Genomic DNA, 21,603 nt, shown 5'->3' on the forward strand with positions numbered 1-21,603 from the left:
GAGTGGCGACTCAGCTTTAGAACAGGCTTATAGACTTTCAGTGTCTCACTCAAGGACACATCAGTGGGGTTTATTCTTGCTGACACAGAGGCTCAAAACTCAATCTGCCAGGTGAAGGACAGCAGTAAATATTTCATCAAAGTGAATAGGTTATTTTGCATTGGGACAGCTATGCATAAAGCTTTATAGTTACACTATGCAGCATCTAGACAAAGTGATTCAGTATCATAAGAATCATGGTAATGAAACTGAAATGATGTTACTACAGCGATTCATGTTATTGTTAATGTAATTAAAATTATGTGCTGTAATTGTGCAGATAAATTAAGTTTCCTCGAGTAGATATAGATCCATAGAAACCAGTCTGAATTGTATTTTTGGATTACAGTGCTGTCGCCATCATGGTATAAATATTTGTGCTGTGATACATGCACTCACATGCATACAGTTTCAAATTACTATTCCCTCAACCCATAATTTTGTATTTTACTCAAAGGGGTTGATTCAGGGAAATTACAGAAAACATGCTTTCTAATTTACCACTGCTGATATCGAGCCATGCATATATATTTTATTCAGGTTTTCAGATATTTAACTCTCAGATTTTAGGTGAATTTGTAGGTGAATTCAGTGTCATTTATGTCACCATTTAAAAAAATGTAATTCTAATTTCAGAAATCTTGCACAGAGCTCATTGGGAATAGTAACTCAGAGAAACTGACTATTAAGCTGCTTTTGTTTACAATTTGACAACTTATTTTAAAGCTATTTGTTTCTGGTGCAATTTTGATTCCGTTGTACAGCTCGGCTTTGTTACTGTATTGTCACCCTCCTTTTTGGTTCACACTGTGTTTTTGTTTTGAAGTGAGATGCTTTCATACATCCCTTGGGTTTTTCCTGTGTTTACACAAACTGGTTATTTGCATCTTGCATTTTTTTCCTGCCTGTTTTGTTTGTTTGTGATGCATTTCATCACAGTTTTTTATTCACTCCGCCTTTAGATTTTTAAAGTTTAATATTCTGCATTTTTTTTTTTTAGTTTTATGCTGATTTTTAGACTAGTTGATGTAAATGCTCATCATTATCTTCCTCAGAGCTGATTGGAGGGACGCCTAGCCTGAAAATTAACCATGGTTCTGGGACCTTGGTGCTCCAGTTAACAAATAATGTCGGGGTGGCTGATAGACGCTGGCATCGCCTCGATGTGAGGAGCAACAGTAAAGTAAGACATGCACATTCAAGCCAAATCCCTCTGCATGTATTCCCCATTTTCTTCCTGAGTACGCAGAAGACATCAGATTATAATACATATACACCACAGTTTTAAGAGAGTGCCAGGCAGCAGTACACTCACACATCTACACATAAATTAGAGATGACCTCTCTCTTCACTCTTGCCCAATTTAAAGGAAGTGCGCTTTACTCTGGATCGATGTTCCACTGCAATTGTCATGGAGACAGAAGGCGTAGACTCGTGGGCAATGACAGAGGACCGCTCATCCTGTGAAATCCGAGGAGTCACACCCAACAGGGGAAAGTAAGATCAATATTTAAATAAAGAAAGTGTGACCAATGCTGCACATTATAACAAATCAAGTGGTTCCTTTGAATTTTGAAGGGAGCCAGTTTTAATAAGACACCACTGATAAATAATGAGATAATCAATTAATCTGTTATAATTTACCGTACACACAAGTGCACACACAGAAAAATACAATAGCTGCACTTGTTTAACTTGTTTAACAGTTGGGCTTTGTAATTTCTCAGGGGAAATTTGCCTAAATGCTAATTATTCATTCTGTTTGCTGGTCTTAAACCCAAAACTCTGCCTGACCCATGGGACAGTGTCTAAATGCCCAGTGTTTCCACAGGACTAAATAGTTCTCTAGCAACAGCAGCAGTAGTTTGCAATACTATTAAAAAAATCAAAGAATGCACACAATTGTTGATAGAGGGTTTTTTATGCCGTGCCAAATCACAACAGCAGGCAGCTCAAGATGCTTAATGCTGTAAGTTAAGGACCTTATTAAAAAAAAGCAATGAGACATTGTCCTATGAGCCAGTACTCGGTGACAGTAGGGAGGAAAAACTACCTTTTAACAGGAAGATGTCTCCACCAAAACCAAGCTTCTATTGACATTGTTTGGGAGGTGACTGAAATGATAAGGATGTTTGTACATCATGTCAACACTGCTTGGAAATGTCTTATTGGAAACCAGAGACCAGCTTTAGTAGATAAGGGCTGATCTTTGCTTGCCGGCAAACTCATAGCATTTTAATGTTGGATTCTTAGTTTACTATGAAAGTGCCATTTGTAATACATCCTTTGCTTTGACTAATAATAAAAATAATAAATAAATAATTTAAACCATTGCTATCAAAATCAAAATTGCTGCTGATTTATTTTCTATTCATACTCAGTTAAATGTTTCAGATTCAATATCTTAGCAGGAAAAATGACAAATCGGGCAGCTCATGTTTCATTTACTCAGGAAGAATGAGTCTAGCTCCCGTCACATTCAAGCAGAATTCCAACCGGCTTTGTCCAAGCTGGCAGTAATTGCTCTCACGACTGGCATTTCTGCATGCTGCAGTCTGTTTACATTTTTCCATCATGTTTCATTGCTCTGATTAGTTTTATGTCTATCAGATTGTATCCTGAGGCATTTTGGTCTGTGCCCATTGGACACACATCACTTGGAAATCAGACTAATTGCATTTATGCAACAATTTAAAAACTTCATTTACAGTCTGTTTTTTCTCTATTTCTGCAAAATAAATAAAACATTAAAACAATACGTTTATGTCTGGTATGTGATGCTGCAGTCATGCAAAACCTTTAGTCTTCATGCTGCATAAATAATATCAGAAATTGTGTTTATGCACGAGCATTATTTGTAAATGAGATCAGATAGTGACTCAGACTAGTCTGAGTTCAGAGCGTTCAATTTCTCTGTGTACCAAGCAGGCCTCTCTGGAGGAGGGGAGCTGTTGATAAAAGCCTCAGATATAATCCTTAAAATGCCAAACTAATCTTTCACTATGTTTCTGTTAATAGTGGCGCTCGCTTTGTCACAGCTATACATTTGTCCCCTCCCCCCTATCGCGGCCTTGGCTTGCCACTGTGCTCATTATTATGTTGTGTAATTAAGCTGTGAGCTTCTGAAGTTAACAATGCACATCAGAGCTATACTGCTGCTATTGCTGGTAATAACCTCTAAATTTTGTGAACCTTTAAGAAGCATTTAACTGTGTGTGTTGTGACTTGTATAGGGAACATTAATAGTTACGACATTTGCAGGTCAGATACCAGGTTAACAAGCTAAAATGATCACTTTGTACATCTCGTTTTGAAAATACCACCAGTATTATAGAATATTAGTTAGCATATTAGTTGGTTGTTTCAGGCAAATGTAATTGACCCATCATGCATATTTTAAAAATAATAGAAAAGGAACAATTTGCTGTCTAAAGATGTAAAGGTGATGAAAGCCTCAGAAAGATTCAGAATCATCTGTGAATCTCTACTATGAAAGGCCAATGTGCTTTGTATGCATTGGTTTGACTGCTGTGTCCTTCGTTATATTGAGAGCTGTGTTTTTAATTGTAGCCTTGAGAACATACTGAGCCTGGTTCCTTTTCTTCTGCTCGATTTCTTCAGTTTTTGTTCTGCATGCGTTTCAGGTATTTCAATGGAAGTCATGTTCTGCAGCTCGGAGGGATCAATGAGAACATGTCATATGAATATCCCCAGCTACAGCACAAACACTATACTGGATGTATAAGGAACCTGCGTGTGGACAGCAAGGTAAAGTCTGGAGCAGGTCAAGATTACCACATATGCATTACCATGAAGCCTTTTTATAAAGCTGGTTGGGTAGATGGGTGAATTGACTACTGTACTGTACCTCTTATTGTTTACCTGTTCGGATGACAGGCCGTGTAGGTGATGGAGGTCTCCACTTCAATAAGAATGTAAATGTGACCTCAAGGTAGTGCGGGGAAACCGTATGAATGTTGATGTTGGTTACTTATCCCTTTTTCTTCTGGTGTCTCTGTCTTTAAAATGTAAATGTACCAGTAATGATGCAGAATGTTATCAGTATTATACTCGGTAATGCTTTATCATGTATTAGATGATAGTACATCTAAATGTATTTGCCTTACACACATGCTGCATTGCTTAATTAGTAAACGAATAGTTTGCAAACTATAAAGTAATAATGTGCAAAGTAACATTTATTACTACGGGCGATTTTAGAGTAACCTATCCCCACTAGCTGCTATTTCTTTGGAGGCTAGAGCAACTGGAGTGAACCTACACAAACACAGGGAGAACATGCAAAGTACACACCTGATGGTGGAATTGAACTTGGGACCTTCTTGTTGTAAGGCAGTAGTGCTAACCACAGTGTCACCATGCTTCCCCATGCTGTGCCGTATTTAATACTGTATTGGAAGCACTTTTGAATTGTTACCAGAAGTACATGGAATCAGTACAGATAACAGCTGCTACTACAGTAATGACAACACTAACCCGTGACTGTAACCACTTTTATACTGAAAGAATTTACACCCTTTCATTTGCTGCTGAAAGTGCAGCGCCTTCATTTTAATGCAGCCAACACTTTTGTCTGCAGAAATAAGACACCGTGCCTGCCACCTAAATCCAGGTGTCAAGTACATCTTTTATTGATCAGTGTGACATGATTCAGGATTTTCTGTGCTTTAGCAATAGTTCTACAGCATTTATGTGTTGCATAGTGCCTCTGATAATATTTGTAGCTCTTGTTAACCATTAGTGTAAAAACTAACACTTTTAAGAAAGCCAAGATTTAAGATATTATTAAACAATTAAAAAATCAAATGTAAAGCTATAGTATCCTTCATTCATTTACGGTAATAACACAAAGTTCTTTGCAGTCATGTTTCTTTTCATCCCATCCACTAGAACTACAAGGACAGATACCTCCAACGTTGCTGTATTTTCACTATCTTCACATTTTTCTCCTCTTATTCTTACATTCAGCTATATGACCTTGGTTCCCCTGCTGAATCCTCCAACACATTGCCAGGCTGCACTCTCATTGATGACCACTGCGCCAGCCTGGAGCAGCTTTCCTCTTGTGGCAAGAGGGGTCACTGTCATGGGGACTGGGGCTCTTTAAGCTGCCTGTGTGAAAAAGGCTTTACAGGGCCACAGTGCGATCAAGGTACGCATGCCGGATACGTTTCGGTGGACTGTGACGTTTCCAGTCAGTTTTACATCTAAAACTTTGCAAAGTGTACAAACCAATTTGGAAAGTTGCTGCTGTGGGAAGATAACCTTGCCTTACATAAAGTGTTTTTGCAGAGCAGCATGCTCTTGCTGTGATAACCTCGTGTATTTCCCTTATGACGGTTAAATTAATTGAACAAGCTTTGTGTGTTTTTGATTGACAAGTGGCTCGAGAGTTCTCCTTTGACGGCCGGAGCCACATTCAGTTCCACCTTCTTTGGTCCCTACCGGCGCGACAGACTAGTGTCGAGGTTGGGGTGCGAACACGTGCAGCCACCGGCGTTATCCTCAGCCTGCTTTCCCAGGAGCAGAACGAATACCTGCGTTTAGAGGTGAGTCATGACCGGTCACTCCCCTCAACCTTGACAGCCATGATTGTCTTGTTTATGAGCTTTAAAATGATGATTAGGACCCAGACAATGATTGCTGAAAATGCTTGTCAAACTAAGAGTGATTAATACCAGGGTTTGAGACATAGGGGTGGATACAGAGGGGGCTGGTGATTGACATATGTATGTTCTCAAAAAGGCCTTTCAGTAAGTCGGCAGAATGCTCCTATTGAGAGATTGCTATTTTAAAAAATGATGCCTCTTCTGTTCAGGCTTATTTCTGCCTTTGGTTAATATTTGAAGCACAATTTAGGGTGGCAAGAGAACAACGATGTGTACTGTAATAGGCAGAGGTCAGATCCCTCGCTCTGAGCTTTAGGGTTTCAACACAGCTTAGTTCAAGTGGGCAGCTCAAAGTGATGACTGCATACATGCTGCTGCTGTGCCACGGCGAGGGTGGAAAGGTGCTCACACCGAGTCAAGTCTGCTTCTCTTTGCCAAACCTCCATAATAGCATGCCTCTCTTGCCTGAGTGGATATGAAGCCAGTGTTTGTTGTCAAAGCCTTCTGTCTCACTCACTGACAGGCCAACTGTGAACAGCACCTGGAAGTAAACATCTCTGTTAGGGCTGCCACTTTTGGTGAACTCACAGGTCACCTGTTTGCAGTGAACCTGTCACCGTTTTTATGGTTTCCACACCACTGGTCTGTCGTTGAAAACATGCTTGTTATTTGTCCGACAGCATTGTTTAAAGAATCAAATCTTGTTCTTTGGGTCTTTACACTACACGACGAGAAACAGTGTTGTCCTCTTCCCTTGCCGCCGTGCAGCGGTGACAGGAAAAGGAAAATGCTGTAGCCTTTACTGTATGTGGGCTGTGAAGCCTCTGTGTGAAACCCTCTCTGGAGCTGAATTGGTGAGCTGTATAAAGTATCTGATGTCTGTCTGCAGCGGCACACTGAAACATTTTCAGCCCAGTTGTCTCAAAGCTCTTAGAAACACTTGAGCACCATCCTGGTGTGTTTTCTGACAACAAACTCTAATTTAAAGGGCTGCCTCTCTGCCCTTTTTTCTTAAGGGTAGATATGGAATAGAGTGCACACTGAATAAATAACCACACTTTCACACAAAGGTTACGAGGGGCTAGCTGGGTATAAACAGCATGTACCTCTCCAAGGAGTATGGAGGCTCTTTAAAGAAAACATTTATCTAATGCACTCTGCAAAGAAGCTTTTTTGGGGGGGCAGTAACAAACATGAACCGCAATACTGTCAAAGATCATCACACCCCTCCGAAACAGTAAAACTTTAAAACTCTGACATTTTTATTATTGAATGGGATTTGAAATGTGAAGGTTCAGGCATTAGACATTTGCTTGAAGATTTTGTGCTAAGTGGTGATTGCGTAGATCTCTGGGGGCTCTGCAGAAAGTTTGTGTAATCTGATTTTTCTCCTTTAAGTATCGATTGAGTCCTTTGCTCATTTTTGTTGCAGACTTGAGGGCAGGATGAGGCAATAGGGAGCGCACAGTCAGCCTTTACTTTGTGCATGTGTGTGTGTTTGACCAGTAGGTGAGGCACATTTGAGATACTCATGCTGAGGGAGCAATAGTTAATGCTGGCTGCGCTGAATGTGAATTATCTTGCCCCACTGTTTCCAATTAAGCTGTGGACATGTACAAGCTGCAGTTGCGGGAGCCGCTCATTGGTTGAGTCCATTCTGCTCGCTCATCCTTAACTGCTGAAGATAATTGTTGTTTCTTGTATACCTTCCCTTCGGGATGATTCTGGCCTCTGCCATGCAGCGATGTGTACGGCATCTCTGAAAAGCGTCATGGCTGCAAAATTGCTGAATTAATTTTTACCACTGAAACGTTCACGACATTTTTCTGGCTAGTCCACCAAGGAGGGTCTACTTGTCCAGATAGTTAAATTTCACAACCTAACCTTTTCCACATCGTGGGAACTGGCCTAACTCTTATGATATTGTTATGCTCACAATCTGTTTTTGCCCATCAACACAGCACAGTACAGCAGGAATGCAGTTAGTATTTGTGTCACCTCATTTCACAGTTTGAGTCACACTCTTGAAGTTTACACTAACATAAAGACTAACATCAAAAATGACCAGCTTTTTAGACAAAAGCCTTAAAGTCTCCAGTAGCAGAGTTTTGTTGCTTCCTCATCAGAATCTTAAATTAAGCATTACTATGCTTTTTAGGTTTTTCAGGGTCATCTGGCTGTTTTCTACAACCTTGGAGATGGAGACTATAACATCACACTGCCTTACCATCGCCTGGATGATGGAGACTGGCATGAGTTGGAGCTGTACCGATATGGGAGAGAGTTCACCCTGCAACTTGACAGAGGCGGAGGACGGCGAGAGGTAACGGCCTCACCTGGACAAAGTCGGGAGATCATCATTGACCCCGCTGTGGTGATGCTCGGAAACTCTTTTCCCTCAGGACATAACAGGAGCTTTGTGGGTAGGTTGCTATGCAGCTGTCTTTGAAAGAATAAGATAAATGAGTGGAGAAAAATCTGATAATGAATAATTTATGAATGACTTAGTGGTCAAACAGGTATTTACTGGTACTGGTGTGTTGATGCTGTGGTTTCCAGCAGATAAGAGAAGTGAGTCAGTGGCACTGGTGTGTATTTAAGTAATGTGTTGAACCTCATGCTTCCAACTGTGAGCAAACTAGCCAGCAAAGAGGAAAATATCCATAAATAAAAGCCTATGATGACAACCTGGCCTGAGGCTGTTCATGTGTTTGCCTGTGTGAGAGCATGTCTGAGCACTGGTTTGCAGATGTTTTTGTGCCTTAATGCAAGTGTGTCTGTTTATTTGACTTTAAACCCCTGCCACAGAGTAAATGTGTGTCTATAAAAGATTTTGCCTGAGGACTGGTTTTGTGCTTCTTTTGGATTTGTAAACAATTTTTTTCTTCTTCCTTCTCTTTTTCCTTTTTACACTAGGTTGCTTACGGGATTTGAGGTTTAATGGCCGCTCCATCTCCCTGGATGAGGAGCAGCCTTCAGAGGGGATTCAGGTGGTCACTTCACAGGGGGTCTCTGTCGGCTGTGCTTCAGATGCCTGCAGGAAGCACCACTGCTCCCCTCCCTTGGTCTGCGTGGACCTCTGGAGACACCATGAGTGCAGGTGCAGCAAATTTACAGAATAAAAAACCTGAACTAAAACTAAGAAGGAGACAGAAGAGTCCGAAATACAATACCTCAAACTCAAGCACACAACCCCAGGGTTCATGACAAACTAAGGGAGCCAGAGCACACGTACATTTTTAAAGCACAAGCAACTACTGTTGTGTTTAAGTGTATAAGTCTTAATATTGTTTGTTATATAGGACTGGAAGCTCAGTGCTGACATTACTAATTTTATTACAAGTTGATGGTGTTGTGAATTCCTTGTGTATTGATATGTGAGTTATTGCTGCCACATTCTATAGTCTCATTAAAATGCCAGCTATCTGGGTTCTGTTCATGGTTATAGATTTTTTATAGGTTTTTCAGTTTATCCTGGCTCCCCTGTGTAAAGTATCTGATGTCTCCCATCTTGTTTTTAGTTTTCCCGTCTTGTCTCTCGTGCTTTCTCTTTAGTTTGACTTTACCTGTTTTACCATCATGGATTACTTCAGCTGTGTCTCATTACCCTGATTTAGTTTAGGCGTGTTTAGTTCCCTGACTGTGTTTCGTGTGCTCAGTGTGTGTGTGTGTGTATATAAGTCCAGTCTGTTCTTGCTTCTTTTAATACTGCCTTGTGTTTCATGGAGCTGTTTAGATCCTTTTGTTTTCTATTAGCTTTTTGCATCTCATGGACTTTGGTTTCAAACTCAAATAAGGGTCAGTTTTATATTCACCTGTTCAGCCTTAGAGTCTGCATTTGGATCCTCATTCCTCAGTCTGTGACATAGTCTGCATGATAAAGTATCCTTGTGCAAGATACTGAACCCTAAGTTGCCCTGTAGCCATCCATTGGGGTTCGTTGTCTGAATGTTAGACAAAATCTGGGCACAGAAAAAAGCACTTGTCTGTGTAGGTTCTCAGTCATCCAGGTCATGGTTGTTTTAAGAGCTTGAAAAGAAGGTGATTAGACTTCAAGTTTTTTTAAGACATTTCAACTCTCATCCAAGAGACTTGTTCAGTTTTAGTGGAGAGTCGCTAGTTTTTAAACTCTAGTGGGCATTGTCCCTTAGAACATTGTCATTGACCCACTATTATTCATGTGTATAATCACATGAGGTTTGAAATACTCCTCTTTCAAACCATCTGTAACCATTATCCTCTAAGTACAGATGAGTCTTGTATCGCAAGATTCAGCTGTACATCTGCACTCAGAGTACAAAGGTCACTCTTTCAAGGAGGCCAGTGTTCACATTTTGGGCCGTGAAGACAGATTGCAAGAAGACGTCTGTGTCCACTGCGAAAAGCCATCATTGAACAGAGGTGACTGCTTATTACAAAAGCTGTCAGCCACCTACAATGTAGTCTTGACATGATCGCGTAGGTTCTCAGTCATTTATGGACGACCAAGTAGTTGAAAAAGAAAGCAACTTAAAGAAGTCTTGAGATCCCGCCCCACGTGCCTCAACCGCTTCACTCTTGCTCACATCTTGTGTCAAGTGACCTAAACGGGTCACATGATACAAGGTCTCACAGTAGTTTCACCTGAAATCTCTGGTGGTAACGACCCATATGAATGTGTATATGAGGGTTATAGTAAGAAAGCACTTTGAGTGCTCAGATCTAGTAGAAAAGAGCTATATGAGTGCAGTTTGTTTAAATGTACATTTTGCTATTCATTATAAACAAGGTATGGTGGTCAGGTTTCAAAGGAGCAAACTTCCAGAGGTCATCTATGACAGGATTAGGAAATATTTCAATTTGTTAACTAAATGTCAAGAGGAACAGCATCCAAGGGCCACAGAGTTAAGCAGAAATACCATGCACAGTTAGTATACCTTATGTGATGTCACATATGTAATGTCTTGTATGCAAAGTATGAAGAGTAATGTGGCAACGCACATGAATGGCTTGTTTTTGTATAAATGGTCTCTGTTATCAGGACGGCTTTCACAGTGGACAAAGGCTTTACATGTTTCAGCAAGTGCTGTTATTGTCCTCGGTCGGCTTCACTAACTGCTTCTACATAAGCCATCTGCGACTGCTGAGCTCATTCGGCATGAGCTGACCTGGTCACACATGGCTTCCTACACAATAAGTACTTGATGTGTTATTGTTTATCGCACTGTTCGTAGGTTGTTCTTTATGTGACAACCGCCCGAGTATTTATCAAAGTTACCAAATAATAAAAAAAGTTAAGAATAGATCTAACTTTATTTATGAAGCGCTTTTCAGAAACATCATTGCAAAGTGATGTACACTGCGATATATATTTAAAAAAAAAATCAATATATTCCAATATACTGGAACACGCCACTTAAGCACATAGAAAAATAACAATAGATAAGAAGCAGAGAAAAAAATATTACATTTACGTCAACATAATAATACAAAGATTTTTGTGGACTTTTGAAAAGAAGCAATTAAAAACATTCCAACACTGTGCTAATTTCAGATCATTCTTGACATTAGACACTTACCATGACAAACATGCTCACTTGTTCGCTTGGCTCTGTTAAGTGCCTTAATAAGCCATGACAGTGAATCATAACACAGAGAGTTCCACACTAGTGCAAACTCCATTTTTATGTATACACTTGAAGTCAAAGTGTCCACCAGATGGCAGCTATTTTAAGAGCATGCCTGTTATACTGTGTGTCTAATAGCGTGTGAACGTGAGAGAATAGTGTATAACAGCAGTGACAGTCAGGGCCTTGGCTGCACCTTTAAACTCTGCAGGACGACTAAATTTCCCGGCTGTGATTTTGAAACTTACAGCCAGTGGGGACTTTGACATCCATATTCTGTGATTGCTGCAGTGCCTCAGGATACAAACCAGTGAGAGAGGCAGGGGGTAGGGGTGAATGATATTCAGGGGATATTTTGTACAAATATACAGAGGAACCACTACTGCAAAGCCAATCTTAGCTTCTCAATTTCTTTTACTGTTTTTTTCCCCCCTCTCCAGTTACAGTCGACACTGTAACCTTCAAAGAGCATATCTTTGAATCTGATATAAGAGGTGTAACTCTTCAGGGTATTATTTTTACACTGTCAGCTTAGGTCTCATAACTCTGTGGAGTGCAGTGCTCTTTTTTTATCTGACAGCTTCCCAAGTGTTTCTTGTCTCAGCATTACACTGCTGTGTCTTCTCCGTGCAGATGCCCCCCAGGCCATATAACCAAAGAGAGCTCTTTGGGAAAAGTTTGCGTCTACACACTCTGTGCCAGCCGGCCTTGTCGCCACGGCACCTGCGTGGCTCACTCTCCGTCCCAATACTCGTGCCGCTGCAGTGAGGGATACCGGGGCCGGCACTGCGAGGTGACGCTTGCCATGTTCCACGAAGACAGCAACAGCCTCAGCCTGAGCTCCATGTTCGCCATCAGTATCTGTGTCATGGCCTTTCTAGGTAGCTATGTCGACTATGTCCTCTTCTACCTGTGGTAACCCAACACTCAACATCTCTGCTCAGTTTTTGTATGTTTTTTGTTCCGCTTTTTTGTCTGAGGTGTTTCTTTTCATTTATTGTGTTCTTTTATTTCTGTTTGTTGTTGTCACGCTTTAATTATCACATCATGTTATGGTTTTATCTGTAACATCCACTGTTTTATTAGTTTTTCACCCAGGTTTGGTCCTGTGAAATCTATTCACACACATATCTTGTAGTGTTATTGATCTCTTGAGTTGTGCCAGGATGTGATTTCTCCATGGGTGGTTGGTGAAAACATGAAACAAATATCTGCAGTGGAAGAGAAGCGGGGAGAGAAACACTGTATGTCGTATTTTGTGATTCATGGGGAAGCTGTAAGATTCCTTGGAGAAAAGGGGCGTTTCTTTATGTGTTTTTCTATATTTCTCATCACACCTGTATTCCCTGTCTCTCCCAATGTTATTCTCTGACTTCAGGAGTCAATTTCACTCTCAGCCTTACTTTTTATCTTTCCATCTTATTTTATATCCCACCATCCACTCATTTTACCCCTTGATGGGTTTTTTTTATCCATTTCTGCCCATACTTTTCCGTGCATTACTGTTTTCCCAAGTCAACCCTAATATGGCCAAAGTGTGCACTTCACTGTAATATACAGCATGTGGAGCTGTAATGAGAATCGCACACAACAGGCAAAACTTTAGGAGGTTGATTCAACAGTAAGGGTTTGATTTAGGAAAAAAAAAAAAACATACTTAAATTCTGTTAAAAGCTGTCAAAGTTTCCAGAATCACTCTCAGGCTTAAGGTTTAAACTGGGCTTAGAGTCACAGAATTACACGTTAAAGCAAAATTTTGAGTTGGATGAGTGTGTATATTGGGCAAATAAATATGTGCATTTTGCACATAATTTTATAATCTAGAGATTGTTACTTTTCACATGAAGTCTCATACATACATGCATTTTGGCCTTGCAATTCTTATTTTATAGGTTTTTCAATTTTGTTACATCAGTTAGGCAAAAATGTCATACAACAGGTTGGATGGTAACCTAACCCTAACCCTACAGATATGCATGTCGTATAAAAGATTCAAAATATGAGCAATATTATACTTTAATTACACTGATACTAGAAAAAATGATCACGTAACCTCAAAATCCTGCTTTTTAAAAAGTAAGGTTTTAGAAAATATTTTACGAGAAAGACAGACTTGTCAAGGTTTGGGTGATGAAGTGTGTGAGCCTTCATTGAAAGACCTTCCCTTTGAAGACTCATCTGGTGATCTGTGGTTGCGCTCTGACATTTGAGGGGTCATAAGTTTAAAAATGTATACCAGAGAAGAGCCACTGACTGCTTTGTATGTGAGGAGCAGAATCTTAAAATCAATAATCATAAGATGAGGGCGATGCTGGCTTTTCTTTGTGCCTGTTGAGAACTGAGCTGCTCCGTTCTGACATTTTCATGTTCGTGATTGATGTCTGAGTACATGCATTATTAAATTGGGGCAGTATAAATACATATATGGAAAACCTTTCCTAGCCATGTATTAGGTTTACTTTTTTTTTTTTTTTTTAGCTGAGGAAAGTCAAAACAAATGTTTTTAAAAACAGAAAATATGCATTCGTTTTGTTAAGGTGCAGAAACTTTCAGTGATGATCAGTTTTAAAGGTGAAAGCCAACAGTCAAGAAATGAAAACTATACCTTTTGACTCCAGAAGAAGGTACAAGTGTGAGTCTGTTTAGAATGGCAGATAATTTAATTCCTTTCTATCACTAGACTAGTATGAAGCCTATAAAGAAACACAAAACAACATTCAGAGTGAAAAAGACACAAGATAATTTGAGTATTGGTAGACATTGTGTTTGTTTTCTTTGTCAATCATAAACTGATTGTTTACTCTATGAAATGGCAGAAGCTGAAAATACATAACATCTATCGATGTGTCGAAAGACGAATGAGAGAGAGGCTAAAATGAACCGGGGAAACAGCTTGATCAGCCATCAAAACTGATCAACAAATTCATTATTCAACTAATGTTTCAGCTCTAGACTTGAAGCAGTTAAGTACTGATGGCATTGGCCCGCTTGTATAAGCAGTCTAATAAAGCTGCATGGTTGATGGTCTCATAAGCTGTGTTAAGATCTAATAGAATCAAGATTCAATATCTTCCCACATCTGCTGCCAGCGGGGCCTTTTTAAATGCGTATGCATTGATATCTCGCCAATTGTGTCAAAAAAGAAGGACGATTGCATTAATTCATGGTTAATGTTTAGGAAAGGAATGAGTTAACGGCATTACTTTAAGGGTTTCTAACTAAGGAACTATGTTTGTTTCTGCTACTCACAAAGCTAAACACATGCCCGTGTGTGTATGTAGCAGCAGTCACTTCTCTCTATAGCGCCACGTTGCTATTTATGAGTCTTTCTGTCACATACAGGCTTATAAAACGCTCGGGCAATTCAATACACTGTCCCTGCCGCTATAACTAACTTCGTGTTCCCTCCAGGGCATGTGGCTAGTATTGGGACATCAGTTATTCTGACACACGAGAGTGAAACATACAAAGCAGTCTTCAATATTTGATAATGAATTCAAAGATGATGAAGTGTGGCCTTGGCATCTATCATGAAAATTCATGTGTTGCTTGCATGCTAACTAAAAGAAGTCCATTTGAAATAGCTTGTCCACTGTTGCAGCGGAGGCATTTATATTCAAGGCTCAAACTTTTCACCTCACCAAGAATTACAAACTGTTCCTTAATGCAATTCAGATTAGAGTAGCACTCTTTGGTGAGCGTAATTACATTTTCGCACCTTAAAAAACCACACACTATAAACTAAAATAAATCTTTCACTAAAACATAATGAAGAAAAAAGAGAAATCGGCCGTCTTGGCTGAACGTGGAAGCAAAATCAATCCACTTTTTGAGTCAGAGAACAGCTGTTTGTACTGTATGTAGTTGTTTAATGATGATCCCCATCACCACAATAACACACTCGCATACAGCACGCTCTCTGCACTAAGTGAGACCACTAGCTGGGTGCTAAATTAAAGGGGGACTCCTACTCTGCCTCAACATGCATTAAAAGTTAAAATGATCATTCATTATTAAGTTTTACATAAGCCATCACAAGCTTACAGAATTTGAGTTCAGTGTGTGTTATTGACAGAGCCAGATGAGCCAATGTCTGACCAATCCTCATTAATCCAGCATCAGATCTGACGTTCTGTTTCTTGATGAATAGCAGAAATTAGCTACCCATATGGGCTCTGGCTGCCAAACGATCTTGTAAAGTGCCTGTCCTTTTCATCCCCTGAAACTTTTATAAATAAATAATTTTTTTCCAACTCCTTCTCATCTCTCACCTGTCTCATTTCCTTCTGCTCGGTCGTCACTTTTCTTTTCTCCCTCGTCTTCCGCTGATGTTTCATCTGTCTCGGAGCTCATTTTTCCCTCATTAACCTCAGACTGGAGCTACAGCGAAAGGGTTAAGTGTTTTGATCAGGCTCTGTTGTCGTTTACTCCATACTCATTCATAATGCACGGTCCGATCGAGGCTAACATCATAATACCCTGGTCATAGTAATGGTTAGAGGGCAAAGAGGCAGCAGTGGTGTTATGGATTGATGAATGAGTGCGATGGTTGTTCTCCACCCTGAGTGATATTGATCTCACTGGAGTTTAGCTGCACACACCCATATAACTTGAGGCAGTAGTGGCTGCAGGTGTAGGGGGGAAGGCAGCCTCGGTGTGTGTGGGTGGGCGGTGTGGTCAGTGTTTACCTGTTAGCAGTTGTGTGTGTGTTTGTGTGATGGAGGGAGTGTTCTTAAGCTCCACTGCGCTGCGTATCGAACTCCTCCCCTCCAGAGATTCTTTTCATATCAATTCAGGTGATTTTTTAAGGGTTGAGCGCGGGCCTGCAGGCAGCACCTCAGAGCAGGTAATTCTCGAGGCGAGGGGCTCAAGCTGCCGTCTGGTTGGTGCCGGGCCTTATCAAAATTCTGATGTTTTCTGCAAGGGTACTCTGGCGTAACAGTGAAGGAGCCAGGTCAGCTGATCAATACCGTTCTCCCCTCTACCCCATACTGAGGAGGGTCAGCTGAGGATCGAGGGAGGGGGATGCTTGCAGACTCTATTTTTCTATCTAATATGAGTGCAGAACAGAAGCAGAAAAGTGTAGCAGAAGAAATAAGAAGTTGGTGGAGACTAGCTCGCGGGACTTGTTTTTGTCTTTGTTTGTGAGTACCTTTTAGCGTGACCCCCGATGAGTCGTTGCCGCATTATTCTCTTTCGAAGCAATTACTTGAAAAATCCAGACTAATGTGATTACCCCGCATTTCTCAGAAGATTTCCAATTAAACTGATACTTGACTCACACCATATAAACTATTCTAGTTGAAATGGATCCCATCTCATGTGAGAGATAAAAGCCAAGGCCAGGCAGAGGCCAGAGAGGGACTGAAAAACAGGAACACTGAGAGACTTAATGAGTGAGGAATGGAAAAGGAAAGACAGAGGCAAGCGCCAATATATAGAGACCAAAAAAACGTACACAGATAAAAAGGGGGAGTCAAGTTGCGAACTAGTAAAAACAGATAGCGAGGAAGGAAAAAAGAGAAAGAGAAGGATGGCAGATGGGAGAAAAATATTGGTTGAGATTAATGGACTTTAAAGGTCAGTCCAGCATGTTGTATAATTCAGCACACAATAGCTGTGATTGATGTGTATGCTTTAGGACCTTTCTTTTTCGGCTCCCGCTGCATTCCTCTCAGAGTTCTTCCGAGCCACTGAGGCTTTGAGTTTAAGCTGGGAGGAGTACAAATTCAGTTAATAGGTTTCTGAGGAACTGCGGTCTTTGATAAGACAGGAAACAGAGAGGCAACATCAAAGGGAATATAGGTAGAAAGGTGGTGCCTCCGTTTGCACGTATGTTTTATTAGTATGTCCTAACTGTAGTCAGTGCAGCTAACAGGCCTTACGGGACAAGTCAGTGTGATGCAACATGTATTTACAGTCATGTATTATGAGTCTGCGTTACTTATTTATTTGTAATTAAATTATATCCTGACTGCAGTCAAGTATTTCCTAGAACCTCCTAACTTTTTCGATTTACATATGCAGCCAAAGCCGTGCTTTTTCGGCTCAGGAGTTCATGCTAATTATGTGACAGTGCTCCCTGCTGCGTTAACCTGCTCTCTGGCACCCCTCAGTGTTGATGCTGGGCCTGTTTCTCTACTCCTGCTGGAGGAGACACAAGGGCCTAAAGGAGGGTGTGTACCATGTGTCTGCGCATCACGGCGAGTGGGAGGACATCCGAGAGAATGTGCTCAACTACGACGAGGAAGGTGGAGGAGAGCAAGATCAGGTAAACGTAAATGCATTCTGACACAGAGAGTAAATAACAACCAAACTTACATAGAGTACTTATTTAAGTTCTTATTTCCAGGGTTATGTTGATACCATTAAGATATATTATTTTAAAGTATATATGAACAGAAATAAAACATCAACACTGGATGGAGAATATTTGTTGGTGTTTTGAGATAAAAATCTACATTTGCAAGATAAAGCAGTTGAATTTAGGGAAGTATTTATTCTCCTTTAACAGCAACAACCATGTTATGTGTGATTTTGTGATGTCCAAGATCAAGTCTTTCCAAAACCTGATTTTTCTTGTTTTCTAAATAATTAGGTTTTAGATTTTGTGTGTGTGCTTTGGATCATCCCCCATCATCACTTAAGCTTCGGGTAGTGTGCCGCTGCCCTGACTGACATTCTATTTAAAAGAAATCTTGGTATCATTTTTAATTCACCGTTCAGGCGCTCGATGGAATAACACTTCCAAACAGGATGTTCCCTCCTCTGTACTTCACAGCTGGGACGTAGTTTCAGTGTTGGTGTCCAGTGCTTTTTTTTTTTAATAATTTTTTTATCTTAAAAACTATGGTAAAAATGTTGTGGAGCATTTATGTGCACAGGTGCAGCTCTAGACTTGAGAGATGGTGCAGTGTCTTTTTGGAGAGCTGTAATTTTCTTTGTAGTGTGCTTCCAGCAGCAGCACTTATTCAGTGTTTTTCTTGTAGCAAACACCTGTACATGTCAGTCCCATTTTTTTGAGTGATATTTTCTTAATTGGAGAACCTGACAGCAAAAATTTGAAAGAATATTTGAAGAAATTAGAACAGAGGTTCACTTTTTTTTTTCAAGCCTGCGCTTTGACTAATTTATCTGTTTGAAATGAGGAGCACAAAATTTGTGTTTCATCCTCAGATTGTGGGGTTTTTTCTGTTGTTTTTTTTTGGTGTTGTGGTTTATTATTTTGTATAATCGTGACCTAGATAAAGATTCAGCTATATCGTGTGAGTCATAGTCAAGAAATCTTGTTAGTCTCAATTCACAAACTATTTCTTGGAACCGCAAATTGCCTGGAGTATAGAATTGTGAGTCAATTAGCAGAAATTAAGAACGTAGATACCAATAGCTGTTAACGCCTCAGTTTTAATAGTGCTTGTAGTAGCAGTTTCCTCTTTCTGCAATTAGATAATTAATTACTTGGCTGATCAATGGTCATGTTGTTGCCAACATCTCTTCTTACATGCTGGATCTTTGTCTCAGTCTTAGGAATGGGTTAATTAGCTAGCAGAGGCATTAGCTGAGCTGCACAGCTCAGATTAATGTGGTGTGCCAGTGTTGTTTTTCATTATCTCTTAAACTCCCAAAAAAGATTACACAAGAGGAAAACCGTATCTGTTCTTCTCTTCTTTCTTTTCATTCCCTTCTTCTCTCTGTGTTGGTCTCTCAGAATGCCTTTAACATGGTGGAGCTACAGCGCTCCCTCCAGCCAAGCCCAGCACAGTCACTCCGATATAGTTATCCTCAAAGCATCATCTCTTACCCGCAGACTAAGCCCACCCAGGACACCAACAAAAATGGCACGTCTAATGGAAATGGCAGTGCCGCGATTGCTCTACGTCTGGCAATTCCTCCTTCAGAGACAGAAACCTTGCCGTCCCCTCTGACCTTCCGCCGCTCCCAGAAAACCCTGTCCTTCTCCAGCCAGGACTTGGCCCGCTACCTGTGTGAGGTCATCAGGGACATGGATCACCCTGAGGATCTCGGCACTATGACCACACCACGGCGTCCTGCAGGAAAGGAGCGCGGCCTCGCTGGTGTGCGCTCTCTCAGCTCCCTAAGTGCAACTCAGGGTTCAGAAGTCAGACTTCAGGCAGCCCAGAGCACTCGGCTGGACAGGTTCAAAAACCTCCGAGCTGTGGTTAGTGATTTAAGAAGAGACTCCAAGACTCCGGAGGGCCAGAGAGACAAACTGAAGGAGAGCAGGGGGCAGCCGAACTGCGAGAAAAGCGGATGAGGTAGCACTCACAGAAACAGAACTGAAAGTTGCAAAAAAAAGCAACGGGAATCAAAAGTCGTTGGTTGAAATCCAAAGGGAGATAATTAAATGTGATATACTTTGAGACTGGGAGGTTTGGTCTCTGTGAAGTCTGCTATAAATGTACTGTATTGATGAAACTTTGAACATTTATGTTCTTTGATATGAACCATGTTTACCAATGAATGATCAGATGTGATGTATTGTTTACTTGGCATTGCACTGTACAGTATTTACTCTGCAGAAAGCACTTTTTGGAAGCACTCTGTGTCAACACTACTCATGTCATAAAACTCATAAGAGTAACGTCTGAAAGCAAGACTCCAAATGAGTTTCCTGTGAGATAACTTTTCTTTGCTGTCAATGACTCATGAAATTAATTATGTGAAAAAAACGATTTTGTTTCATTTGTATTATCTATTTCCTTTTCAATAAATGAATATCTTTGATAATATTTCAAAGTTGCTCTCATTCAAATACGAGTTCATAATTAGTGATGCTCAAGTTTTCAGCTTTTGAAGTTGAAGCTAACTTTCATCATCACTGAAGTAACACATAGGTACGATCTTTCCTTTATTCCAGGTTTTATTTAGATGATGAGGCTGGAACAGCTGTTCTTGTCTTATTCAGCTAACTATTACCAGCAACTGGGGCCTCTGATGAGAAAAACAAAGTCAATTTCAGGATTAATCATTCATGTCCAGAGCCTATAGCCTCCTGACCTGAGCTTCTGGGAGTCTCCAGAACTCAAAGTGCGGGGGTCCCAGCAGGCAGCCCTACATCATACTTAATTGGCCTGCATTACTGGAGTTAAACAACTGTGACACTGGAGCAAGCCGCTGGGGAAGCGCACAGAGCTGCTGCTTGGGCCTGATGTTCCTGTCTGTCGGCACACCTACATAATGCATCATGCAAAGAGATATGAGAGGTTCAGAGGGCGGGTTTGACTCCCCGTAAGTCTCTAAAAAGCTTTACTCGTTTTGTAGTCAGTCTGAAACCAGCGAACCAGACACACGAAATACCAGATATCTCTGCCTAAACTTAAAGATCATTGTTGCATGTTACATACATGTAATGCTACATGTTTTTCTCTGTGTTAATATTATTATTACTAAATTGCACTTGCTCTACTTTTGTTCACTCCTGTCTAAGATAAATGCATTGCATGAATGCACACTGCCATCTATTGGCAGGCTACTGGCACCACTTTTCCCATAAACAACATCTCATTATTTTCAGTATGAGCTGTTGTTTCTGATTCAGTTCATTTCTGCAGAGCACGCAGGTTGATTTCCGAGGAATGGGTATTTCTATTCTGGAATCATGATTCACAGTTTAGCCCTGATAATATTCCACTTATTAAAAGTCGGTCAAGTATTGTGTGCACGATAAGTGTAAATGTAAACATTTCAGTTTCACTCCTTCAGTATTTAAGTAAGTATACCCACTTAGACAGTTAAATATCATTACCAGATAATTTTGGATTTAAAAAAAGCTGAATAGAACTTGGCTTCTGACCCTCTTTCAGCATTTTTTATCATCACAAATTAACTTCCAAGACTCGGAGTCTCCAAACACCTCAGTGTTGGTGCCCACTGTTGAACAGATGCGACATCCCTGTAGGTTTTGTTTGAGACTGAAAATGAGGTTTTTAAAAATTTTGCCTTGCTCCCAAAACTACTTTTTTATTTTTATTTTATTTATTTACTTTACCAAAAAACAACAACATTATCTTTCCATTAATTATTTCAATGGACGTAATTTAGCTTTCAGCCATTAGAGGACACTGTTCTTCCATATACTGTACCACAGCAATCCCATGGTGCAACTACAACAGCGCCTGAGGGGCTTTTACAAATGAAAACCACAGCAAATGAGTGGAGAGCCAGCAATGAGGGGCTTAAGTACCACAAAATCTATTAGAGTCATACGTTCCTATATCAAATTTCAGACAGTGTATCCAGATTTACTGTAAGTAAAAATACGACACACACACACACACTAAAAGAAAAAGAAACAAAAAGCTTCATT

The 21,603-nt window shown here is 40.4% G+C and overlaps 1 protein-coding gene across 2 annotated transcripts in view; it reads left to right on the forward strand.

Moving 5' to 3' along the window:
* Nucleotides 1–20,021, forward strand: part of LOC113027094 (neural-cadherin-like) — a 105,342-nt gene extending 85,321 nt beyond the window's left edge. For both annotated transcript variants that reach the window (XM_026176573.1, XM_026176574.1), the window contains exons 24-33: nucleotides 1,095–1,222; nucleotides 1,410–1,537; nucleotides 3,685–3,808; nucleotides 5,030–5,213; nucleotides 5,444–5,610; nucleotides 7,829–8,093; nucleotides 8,587–8,770; nucleotides 11,910–12,157; nucleotides 17,393–17,547; nucleotides 18,985–20,021. In XM_026176573.1, coding sequence (XP_026032358.1) covers nucleotides 1,095–1,222; nucleotides 1,410–1,537; nucleotides 3,685–3,808; nucleotides 5,030–5,213; nucleotides 5,444–5,610; nucleotides 7,829–8,093; nucleotides 8,587–8,770; nucleotides 11,910–12,157; nucleotides 17,393–17,547; nucleotides 18,985–19,551 — 2,150 coding nt within the window. In that variant the 3' untranslated portion in view covers nucleotides 19,552–20,021. The remainder of the gene's footprint in view (nucleotides 1–1,094; nucleotides 1,223–1,409; nucleotides 1,538–3,684; nucleotides 3,809–5,029; nucleotides 5,214–5,443; nucleotides 5,611–7,828; nucleotides 8,094–8,586; nucleotides 8,771–11,909; nucleotides 12,158–17,392; nucleotides 17,548–18,984) is intronic.
* Nucleotides 20,022–21,603: the final 1,582 nt, after the last annotated feature.

Source organism: Astatotilapia calliptera, chromosome 7, assembly GCF_900246225.1.
Source record: "Astatotilapia calliptera chromosome 7, fAstCal1.2, whole genome shotgun sequence".
Taxonomy (NCBI): domain Eukaryota; kingdom Metazoa; phylum Chordata; class Actinopteri; order Cichliformes; family Cichlidae; genus Astatotilapia; species Astatotilapia calliptera.